Genomic DNA, 12,205 nt, shown 5'->3' on the forward strand with positions numbered 1-12,205 from the left:
CTCTAGGTATTCAGTGTTCTTAATGCCTTTGTTAAGCTGGAATAGAACAAAATATGGTGGGCCCTACAGACAGGGTTCAGCACAAATGCAGTAGATATGAGGGATGCTGTGTTTATGCAAGCTGGCTTGGAAAAAAAAAAACAGTTTTGGCTACAGAGAGACACATAGACCTCTGTATGAACATGACAACTGTATGTTTACCTGTCTTATCTCTCTGGACGTCCCCTAAACATCCACACTAAGGAGAAAAGCAAACAGACAATCCCTGAAATCTCTGCAATCCCCTCTTTGATATGAGTTGTCTGTCCACATCCCAGCAGCTCCCTTGACTACTACTATTTCAGTTGAGATACGTAACTGCAGAGCCTTTTCCCACCATACAACATCTATTTACCCAGAAATGCATTGCAGTAAATGGCCAGTTTCCCCCAAGATTGCTTAAAGATAGATTGGCCATCTCTTTGTCTGAACTCTGTTCATGATCTCTTGCCAGCAAGGGTTCTCACAGAAGAAACAAAATGTGCTCTTGGATTTCCTGTCCCACCAAGCCAGTGTTGTTTGAGCATGCAGGCCGAATGTCTGCACAGGGACTGCTGACATGGGAACGGCCAAGCAAAACACAAGCCTGCTGCTTTCTAAGTAGCCCAGATGTGTGGGCTGTTCTGAGAATGCATGGTCCGTTCTCAGAAGCTTTTCAGAATGTTGTGACTCTCACAGGCCAGGATGCACCTGCATAAGGGGGCTGATAGCTGAGGTCATCTGTGACATCGAGAGGCTGCCCCCTCAACCGCCGCTCTAGGCATCTCACTATTTATATTCCCATTCTCTCTCACACAACAACTTGGCCCCACAGGGGAGGAAGTGCATCAAGGATGTCTCGCTCTTTTCACGCTCCAGGCTCTCAGCAGTGGACGAGTGTCCCCCTCTCTCTCTTTCACTCCTCACACACCTCTAAGCATCCATAGGAAAAGGTCACAGGCCGATGTCTAGGCAGCACATTGAAGCCAACATTTGGAGGAAGTGAACACAATGCTAATGTCCAAGACTCTAAAGTATAAGAGTGTGTGTTGTAAACAATGGATGGTTCCCAAGTTCTTTTCAAGCATTTTTAGACATGGCCACTTCATTGAAATTACCTTGTAGGTCCACTTTGATGTTGTGCGGTTTTACATCTGTAGCCCATTTGTTCCAATGTTCCAGTTCCTGTTGCAAGATCTGCCTTGATTGGGTGATCTTTGCTGAGCTGAACAACTGCCAATCCTGTCTGGTCTGATGCAATCGCAAGATCTGCCTTGATTGGGTGCCCCTGCTTACCTGCCCCACTGGACCAGTTTGACTACCATGGAGCCTCCTGCATGTTCCTTCAGTCCTCTGCTGTGCGGAAAGCCTTACCTGCATGCCCCACTCCCACTGTAAGTCTATGAGCTCTTCAGTACAACCTTTTCTACTGCCAGAGTTTGTCCATGGAGATTACATGACTATGTGCTTTGGTGTGGCTGAAACACCTGATTTCAGTAATTAGGAGGTATGTCCAAATACTTTTGGCCATATAATGTGTGAATACGTATGTGCTGGAATAATCAGTGAGTGGAATTACACAGGAAATGTTTCTAAACAAAAGTATATAAGAGATCACGGATGAGATTATGGGTGGTGATCATCAACATACCACCAGACTGTGACTCTCTGCAGTGTGCCACTGCTTACCTGATCAAGGCCTTATCTCTGACCCTGTGCTTTAGGATCTGTGTTTACTCATAACATTTGAGTAAGGGAGAAAAAAGAAAGTGGACCGTGTTTGTGCAGGTACAAAAGGCCAGTATCTTGTTGTCTGGTATTGATTTCCAATACTGAAACCCCTCCAGCATGATGCATCAGCCTGAAGCAGAGGATTAAGGCAAACCCAACTTTTGCATTTGTTCAGCCCCAGAGGGAAGCTTCTCCATTATCTAAAAAAAGGCACTTAAAGATTGTGTCTTACAATGGCGGGGGCACGGGGGGCATTTATATTTTCTCTTTATGCAAAAGGAGTATTAGCTGTAGCTTCAGAAGCAACCTGAAACACAGTCGCCTGGTTCAGGCTTTTTCAGGTCAATAGCAGGGTGCCTATTCTGGCATCGGGGATAAGAAAAAGGAAGGCAGTATGGATTAGTATGGAGAAAGGGGAGAAAGGTGAGAGTTACGCCACCCACTGATTTTGCACACAGTAGAATGTGAAAAGAATGTTCTAGTTCTTGAGTTAGATAACATGCTTGAAGTCTCAGACTGTATGCATGTGTATATATACACATATCCCATAAATATACAGTACAGGCCAATAAGTACAAGTTATTCATTTTTCAGGAGATATTTCTGAGGAGATTAGATGTAAGATAATCCACTTACTAAACTTTGGAAGCGGATTTCTTTGAAAACTGAAAGCAAGTCTTCTGAAAAGAATGAAGGCTGTAATGGAAACCAAGAGTGGACATACTAAATATTAAAAATTGTGATATTATATTTCGTGGTTGAGGTTTCTGTGTAATTTCTGTTAAATTCATGTTTCTGCTTTTTCCTAACATGTGTAAATAAATATACGTATATACACTATATGGGCAAACGTTTGTGGACACCCCTTCTTATTATTGAGTTCAGGTGTTTCAGCCACACCCATTGCTAACATATAAAAACAAACACATAGTCATAGAATCTCCATAGACATACACATGGCAGTAGAATGGGCCACACTGAAGAACTCGGTGACTTCAAACATGGCACTGTCATAGGATACCACTTTTGCCACAAGTCAGTTCATGAAAATTCTGCCCTGCTAGATCTGCCCCAGACAACTGTAAGTGCTATTATTGTGAAATAGAAGATCTAGGAACAACAACATCTCAGCCATGAAGTGGTAGACCATGCACACTCACAGAGCTCAGCCACCATGTAGTGCCTAAAAATCATCTATCTTCTATTGCATCACTCACTGCAGAGTTCCAGATTAACTCTGGAAACAACATCAACGCAAGAACTGTGCATTGAGAGATTCATGAAATGGGTTTCCAGGGCCGAGCACCTGCACACGAGCCTAAGATCACTATGTGATCGACTTGAGTCATGTAAAGTACACCACCATTGGACTCTGGATCAGAGGAAATGTGCTCCATGGTGTGATGAATCATGCCTCACTATCTGGCAGTCTGATGGACAAATAGGTTTGGTAGGTGCCAGGAAAATGCCTCTTACCGTGATATATAGTACCAACATTAAAGTTTGGTGGTAGAGGGTTAAAGGTCTAGGGCTGTTTTTCAAGGTTTGGGCCCCTTAGTTCTAGTGAAGGGTAATTTTAATGCTACAGCATAGAAAATGTTGTTGACTATTTTACGCTTCCAAGTTTGTGGTAACAGTTTGGGGAAGGCCCTTTCCTGTTCCAGCATGACTGTGCTCCTGTACACAAAGTCCATAAAGACATGTTTTGACGAGTTTGGTGTGGAGTAACTCTGGTGGTCTGCACAGAGCCTTGACCTCAACTCCACTGAGTACTTTTGGGATGAATTACAATGTTGACAACAAGCCAAGCCTTCTCATCCAACATTATTTCCTGACCTCACAAATGCTCTTTTGACTAAATGGGCAAAAATTCTCACAGAAACACTCTAAAATATCGTGGAAAACCTTCCCAGAAGAGTGGAGGCTTTTGTATTCATAAAAAGAGGGCCAACTTCCTATTAACTCCATATCAGTGGTTTTGGAATGGGATGCCCAACAAGCTCATATGGATATGATGGTTGAGGGAGTCCTGAGCAGTGAAGAACAGGGTGAAAGGGGGCTGGTAAAAGGATGTGTATGTAAAGAAGTGGCCAGTTGGTGTATATACACACACACTACACATCGCACCTATATGGTAAGGTACATATACCTGATAAAGTGGCCAGTAAGTGGTTATATGTGGGTGAGGAGAGGTGAAGAAAGGAGGGAAACCACCATGCAAAGCTATCTGGGAAAAAGAGTTGGAATTATGTAAATAGGCTGAGCTGAGCTTGTTTTTGGATGAAGGAATGTTTACACTTGTGCACACACACACACAACATGTTGGCCTCATAAAAAATGGGAACAATGAACTCATTCACTTGGATTTTATTCACATTTCGAATATGCTAACATCAGCGATGTCCTTACATTCCACTGTTTGCCACAGAAGGTCTTCCATCTGATCAGGCAGATACACTAGTATCAATAATAATAATAATAATAACAATAATAATAATAATAATAATAATAAAAGCAGCATCACGGTTTCAAATAAAAAGCCATACGTGATGGATTTCTGAGGGTGCTCCAGTTAGCACACCCTCATACTCTTTAAAAAGGAACTAGATCCAGATAAATAAAACATAGCAATAACATCGCAGTATAGTCATCATCATAACCATCAGCCTGGGAGGAGATGCACACGCATTAAAATTAGGGTACAAACTCAGGAATAGAAAAGAATAAAAAGGAAAAGAAAATGCTCGATACTTTTTTGGAGTATTTATGTTGCATGTATACACCTGTTAACCTACTTTCCTTAAGGTACTACGTAAGTTCTGTCAGTCTTAGCAGTCTCAGTAGCATTGTGGATAATGTGGGCTAGCGATGGCCTGTTGTCATTGTTGTGCGTGGGGTAAGACCTGCTCGGCACCATCTGGGACACTGCACTGCCACCAAGAGGTGCAAAAGGCTCGACAGCATCTGCTAAGTCTGGCCTCTAGGTGCTTGGCTTGCGGGCTGCAGCCTCCCGAGGCTTTGCCTCGCAGGCTGCCTGGCTTCTGGAACATAGGAGCATCGCTGTAAGCTCTCAAAGGCATCCCAAGGTTAGTGTGCTTTCCCAAGCGTCGAGGTATGTGCTGCAACGTCCAGGGAGAGACTTTACACGTCACCCACCAGCAGGGGGTGCTGCAGGCATGTAGAGGTACGTCTACTTCTTTCCTACCATCAATAATTTAAAGAAATCATTCCAAGAGGGGGAAATCAAAGGGGGGAGGAGGGATTAGTCCACAAGTGTCCACCAGATAGCCACAGCTCTCAATGTAAACATGTGCCCTCAGCAGCCTGGTAATGGCGCTACAGTAGCTGCACCTCAGGCCTGCGCTCTTTGAGTCTGAGTGTATGCGCCCTTCTTGTCCAGCTCATTGGTACTGGAGGTAATTCTTCAGAGATTGGGGCAGAGGGAGAGTCTCGATCTGCTGCAGTCGGTCCCGACCCAGGGCCAGTCGTGCCGCACGCCGACACAGGTCCATCAGAGGCAGGGGTTCCGCTGGAAGGAAGAGAGAAGGAGAGAAAGGTTGAGATTACTGAAAGTTTTCAGGCAAGTGTCCCAAACAATGCTTAACAGTAGCACATAAGCACCATTACTTGTTAGCTATACTAGCTTTGTGGCTCCAGTGCAAAAAGCTAAAGATCTTCTGACACCAAACATGCCTTGGCTGATCAACTATATTTGATTTCTCTTAGTGGCTAGAATGGCCCCCTCTGTTCCTCCATAATTCAGTGTGATGCTAGCCAATATACATGTTTGTTAGCTGATGTTCTCCTCCAAGACTGCTGAGCTATGCAAATATGCTGCATAGAAAACGATGCAGTAGCAGTTCATGTGACTTTTACCTTACCAGTGGAATAAGGGGGGACCTGGCTAGTGGGTAGAAATCGGCCATGACTAAACTGACAGTGGTGGTGGTGATATTGGTTTGGAGGAGAGTAGGCAAGAGACTGGTGGGGTAGGGAGAGGGTAAAATGTACAAATAATCCCAACTATATTAAGAGTAAGGGGAAAATAATATTATTAATTGCCAAACAATTGCATGAATTATGCTTCCACACCCTTTAAACTAGTCTTTCAAGCCAGATTTCATCTCCAGAGAGTCTACTGCAGTTTGCAGTCTGCAGCCACTTAACCTGGCCGCCCACACTGACAGGAAAGGCTATTTGACTGGCACTGCAGACCACAGTTTTAGTGTGACATGCACAACCTGGTGATTTTTCAAAAACAAACCTGCAGGAAACAAATGCAGCAAACTTTCAGGGATATCTCACCTAAAAGCTTCTAAATGCTTGAAAACCTTTTCAAGGTGTAATGCTGTGAATATCACAAACTCTTTTCAATCCAGCGACTGTCTCACTCTGAAAGGGTCACTGCAGATATGCAGATGGCCAATCAGAAAGCAAGATTTTCACACATGAGGCCTTGCTTTGAGTGCTTAGTGATGTGCCCACACAGTAGTCTCTTTTTAAGAATAACTTTTCCAACTACTCAACTATTTTATCTGGTATAAGTCGAACAGTGTAGTTTCAATGGTGGCTCTAAACCATTTCAAAAGCCTGCAGCACAAAACAGTACATCCCTCTATCTCTCTCTGTGGTGTGTGTAAGTGAGTGAGAGAGTGTTGGTATGTGTGTGTCGCTCAGCTCCTGGCTGAACACTCCTCCACTCCAGCTGACAGAGTTCCTGAATAATGGATGGTTCTTACCACTGGAGCCTTGTCCTTATCAACAGCACTGCTGCTGCTTTCAAAGCCACACTGCCACTACCCATCTGCCTAGAAGCCTAGAACCATCGAACCATCCCTAGTCCACATCACATGGCCACACATGGAGCCAATGAGCACAGCTGCCTGTGAATTGACTGAGACTGACATATCCTCACTGTCAATTGTTAGGTCCATATCAAAGTTGGTAAGGCTAATCAAATCGTATGGAGGCAGAGGGAAAGCCTGCCTCTTTAACCAGATGAGATGGGAAGCTATACAAGGACTTTAGGTAGACACACCAGAAGTGTCAGAAGGCAAAGAACTTTGCACATTGTCACAGTTATCGCTGACACATTGGTGTAGAGCAGACATGAACTTGTCAACACTACAATGTAAATGTTATTCAGGTTGTATAATGTCCATAGAAAAGCAATAAGACACTCTGGATCAGCTGTACATGAGCCCAAGATTGCCATGCCCAATGCCAAGTGTCGGCTAGAGAGGTATAAAGCGCCCTAGCAATGGGCTGTGGAGCAATGCAACTGTGTTCGCTGAAGAGACGGAACACTTTGCCATAGGGATGAGTTGGAGCGGCATTTGTGATCCATGACTAATCTAAGGCTTTCGTGGAGAAATACAATCAAATCCTCACCGCAATGTTCCAACATCTAGTGTAAAACCTTCCCAGATGAGCAGAGTCTGTTACCGCAGCAAAGGGAGGACAAACTCTATATTAATACCCTTGATTTCAAAAGAAAAGCTGGATGAGTAGGTGTCTACAAACTTTTGGCCATATAGCATATGTAATGTACATTAAACATATGGTAAAACAACAATGATAACTAATTTTCTAGGAGTTAACACATCCTTCACACCTCAACTGAGAGCGCCAGTGTGGCCTCTTGGAGAACGCAACTAGAATTCGTAGATTTTTCTTCTGCACATCGCAGGAAAAGACATTCAGAGAAGGCTTACACGCTCTGAGAACTGAGAAATAGGAAGAGCTCTGCTAAAAGAAGCATGTAACTTATGTCTTCTGAAAAACAGCAAAATGGATCATTTCAGTTCGCCTGTTTGTTCACGCTGTAGCTCAGACATGCTGAGTGCTACCTAAAGACATCCTGCTTGGTGTCGCCCCAATCCTTCTCACACACTTGCATATCATTGTTACTCAATGAATTGCAGTAGATTTGATTTACATACTGTATTGACAGATTCTGCATATCTGATTTTATCCCATTTGTTTCAATGTAAACAATAACATAAACTTGGCAAAAATGTCAAATTCAAATCATAATAAAATATCTTTTCTTTTACATAATAATGCAAATGTGATACAGATTGAAAGTTTAGAATCTACTCTTTGAGCATAATATCTCTGCTTGTTTCTACAGGTGAGAAATAATTAAGCAAAATGTAAGAATGTTTTTGAATGCACTGCTGGATCCTTGGAGGGTTAACCGGTCCTCCGTGGTTTAGATTCATGGCTGTGGTGAAGTACTCCTTTAAGGCCTGGGTGTAGTCATTACGCTGGACATTTATATGGATGTAATGCAGGCATGCTGGCGGGGCGCTGAGAGACAGAGAGCAGCAGTGTGACACCAGTGACTGATGGGCCAGTCAGAGAGCAGTGCAGTCTCCAAACCCATCATCGTTTACCTCCCACATCTCCTCACACACACAGCCTTACTATATAACCTTCACACACACTCACTCACACACACACACACACATTCATGCACATACAGGCTGCAAGGATCAAGGCTGGCTTATCAGATTAGGAGCACTGAGAAGGATGTATGTGCATATATATGTATGTATATATATATATATATATATATATATATACACACACACACCATCCAAACCGCTTATTCTTCTGGGTCGCGGTGGGGTGCTGGAGCCTATCCCAGCTGTCATTGGGTGGAAGACAGGACACACCCTGGACAGGTTGCCAGTCCATCGCAGGGCAGACAGACAAACATACACATTCACACTCACACCAATGGGCAGTTTAGCATGTCCAATTGACCTGGCTGCATGTCTTTGGACTGTGGGAGGAAACCCACACAGACACGGGGAGAAAATATATATCGCTGCTATCGGAACAAAACCTTGTATCTCCATTTTTGATGTTTTTCAGTTTTTGATATCATTCGAAAATGCTTATTGCCCTTTATATTGTGTGTAAATTTCATGATGAATGGACCAAAAGAAACAGCCTAAAATGACTTGAAAATACACCTGGTTCCATTGACTTACATTAAAAGTGAAGCATGTTTTTGCCTTCTCCTGTAAAGTTACCATTTTGGAGACAGAAGGTTTTGTTACGACTATTGATAGAATGACTTGGAAAAAAAGTCTGGTTCCACCGACTTACATTAAAAGTACAGTATCCTAGAGGGTAACTTTACAGAAGAAGAAAAAATATACTGTACTTTTAATGTAAGTCAATGGGACTTGGACTTTTTTCCAAGTCAGAGAGTTAAAGAAAATTATGGTCAATTTAGTAGATATTTAGTTAAATGTAACTTGAAAGTAAATTAAGTATTAGTATAAGTGTTGCCATATTAAGGTAGTACCCTTATGTATTATATCTATATATACCCATATGTAATATATAATACACACTTTACAAAATCAGCACTATAATGTCTTGGAAATTGTACAAAAACAAACACAGACACACACACACCCCGTTGTACTCCCACTCAGTCTATTCCCTGTAGCTACTCAATCACATTATGCCACTGCCTGCTTGTTTGTGACACCAAATCCAATTGATATGATTTATAGACAACAAATCAAATTATATGACTCTGATATGTCAATTTGGCCCCATTGTACACGAGTCTTGGAATAGACTGGTGAAAAATGACGATAACAAAATTCCCACCCCAGGCCTGATGCTCAAGTCACAGTTTTGGTGTTTGCCTAATACACATTCAAACGCTCCATGCCACTACGTACTCCACTTGTGCTGAAAGCACAGACAGACAAGCTCAAGAGAACCTATAAAACAAGGAAGTCATTCTAAGCCATGCTAAAAATAGGCCCTGTGGAATAAACACTAATGCTAATCAGGCTTCCGCACCCCAGGGAGCAGCAGGAGCCGCATTCATGAGCGGAGTCACAAAGATCCTTCGAGCACACACTAGAATAACATGTGTAGGTGCATGAACAAACACATGCACAGACATACCAATGAAAAAGCTGTCACTCAAATTTACCCCTAAGCTGAGCCTGACCATGGAGAACACAAAGATTAAGCCAGTACTGCCCATGATGAAACATAAACTGAGCGCTGTTTGGCCATTCAGTGGCCTTCAGCTTCAAATGATGACAGCATGCCAGATGGGAAGATGACATCTGAAAGAAAATGGAGGCAAAAATGACACATATAACCATCTGCAGTAAGTGTATCAGGCTGTTACTGGTCCAGGACCAGGCGTTGTACCGTTTAACTCCATATATGGTGAAATCTGAAAACTGTACAGGCGAGGACGTATAAACTGGCTGACAATATTATGTCATGGAGTGTGAATTATATCAGTCTTTGGCCTGTTAGCCCTGTATGTCCGTCAGTGATGGGCGAGGTTCTTTGGTATTTGAATGTGTAGTTTACAGTAAAAAAATAAATGGTGTATTATTGTTGCTTTTGACTGAATGCGTGACAACAGCAGAGAATACGAGCACACATGCAGCTGATATTGGACCCTAGGTAAAGCATAATGGTCACAGCTAAGCAGAGCAATACAGTCATGTGCAAAAGTTTGGGTGCACCAGGTCAAATTACAACTTTTGTTGATTTTCTAAGAAAAATAAGTGTAATAAATAAATGTGGCCTGTACAAAATTTATGGCACATATTTAATCTTTTATTTTGTTCCTCTATGTTAAACTTTGCACTAAACTTTGTACTAAAATTTGGAGAAAAATGTCTCCTTTAAGTTCCCTGTAAAGGATGTGTTGCCTAGAAAATCAACAAAAACATGTGAAGTGTTCAAAATTTTGCATACTGCAAATGTTTAAAACTGCAAATGTTTAAAACAAAAGCATGACAGTGGAAGATGTAGAGGTGGAAGAAAAAAGTATAGTACAGGCTAATATTGCAATATATTTAGGGTTTAAAAATAGCATCAGTACATGGAGGCCCAAGTACTGATATTGTATTATAATTATGAATATTTTAACATCTATTGAAGCAGATTGTATCACTAATAGATTATAAAAATGCATTTCTGTATTAATTCATGTGATGGTGCTCTACCTTTAATAAGGTTTCTGTCAGTAGAGGTATTCTTAGGAGTGGTCTGACAGTGTTGTGGATAACACGTTTACTCTGCACGCAAAGCATTTGCTAAATATGTATAATGTTGCTATCAGAAAAAAAAAAATTGCATTTCCAAAATAGTAACTTTACAGGAGAAAGAAAAATCATGCTTAACTTCATGATGAAAATTAATGTAACAAGATTTTTTCCCACTTTTGGACTATTTTGTTTGGTCCATTTGTCAAGTAATTTTAACACAAAGCAAAAGGTAACTGTTGGTTTCAAATTATGCAATAAAGTAGACAAAAAAGTTCAAAACTTGAGATATAGAAGTTTTTGCGTGAGAGAAATGATAAGGCTTTTTTTAAATGTTGTTTGTCTACTTGACAATTTTGTTTTGCTTCGATAAAAAGGAGGAATAATTTGTAGTCAAAGTAATAAATTGCAAAATATCATTTAACAAATCTTTAAAAACCATGATTGAATTGTATCGGGGCTTAATATCATATCATGATAATATAATCTCATGGATCCTAAAGAGAATCTCACCCCTAATAATTCATGAAAGTTATTGTTACGTAAAATATTCTCTTTGGAATTTTCAAATGCTGTTACTTTAAAATAAGTAAAATAAAATAAAAAATATAAGTAAATAAAATAAGACACTCAAGAGCAAGCATGATTAAAACACCCATTCCTAACTTCCATGTCCAGTTGGTGAAACCTTTATTACCAAGGGTAATGGAGCTCTGTCTGGTGCAAGTGCTTTGAAAAAAAACTATAGGCTTTTATCTGCTATGAACCGACAGGTGTCAGGAAACATATACTGGGAGTTGGAATTTGGATTGATGCGTCTTCCACGTCAATATAAAGCACAAGCCTTTAAAGTAGGGTCAGACAAATTGACACGATGTGCTCTGGATCTCGCTAGCCGTATCCCCTGCTCCTCTATTAAACTCCAAATGAATTGGTTTTATGGCTGAATGAGAGAGGGAAAGCGAGAGAATGAGGCCGACATGGATTCCTAATTATTATTACAGTTTCAGAAGCTATTTCTAGAGGCTTGCTGTCAAGCAGTGGGAGTTGCACTGTAAATATCAAAGCAGTGCATTTTGCGAAATCCAATTAATTTACCCACTCTCTTTAGCAGCAAAGACTAGGCTGTCAGACTGTGTTTTGGGGTGGGGGAGGTCTCAGGGAGAGCTCTTAGTACTGCCACTGGAAGGTTAGAGTCAGAAGGGTGGTGGGGTGCGGGGCGGTACCTGGTGGAAAGCTCCGAAAGTGCTTGAGAGGCAAGGAAGGGGAGCCAGGGAGAGCTGTGGGGATCACGTATAGGAACCAAGACAAAGACATTATCACAGTTTTGGCATGGATTCTGCGTTGTGGGTTTGCAGAACTATAGCTTCTACCTCTACCGATAGTAGCTGTCCTACCATCAGTTGAGG

General features: G+C 41.7%; 1 protein-coding gene across 1 annotated transcript in view; it reads right to left on the reverse strand.

Annotated features, from left to right (window-relative positions):
- Positions 1-4,100: 4,100 nt before the first annotated feature.
- spsb4a (splA/ryanodine receptor domain and SOCS box containing 4a) overlaps positions 4,101-12,205 on the reverse strand; it is a 67,146-nt gene continuing 59,041 nt past the window's right edge. The window contains exon 3 of the mRNA XM_036596784.1: positions 4,101-5,278. Within this exon, the coding sequence (XP_036452677.1) occupies positions 5,151-5,278 (128 nt within the window). The 3' untranslated portion in view covers positions 4,101-5,150. The remainder of the gene's footprint in view (positions 5,279-12,205) is intronic.

The sequence above is a fragment of the Colossoma macropomum genome, unplaced genomic scaffold (assembly GCF_904425465.1).
Source record: "Colossoma macropomum unplaced genomic scaffold, Colossoma_macropomum, whole genome shotgun sequence".
Classification (NCBI taxonomy): Eukaryota; Metazoa; Chordata; class Actinopteri; order Characiformes; family Serrasalmidae; genus Colossoma; species Colossoma macropomum.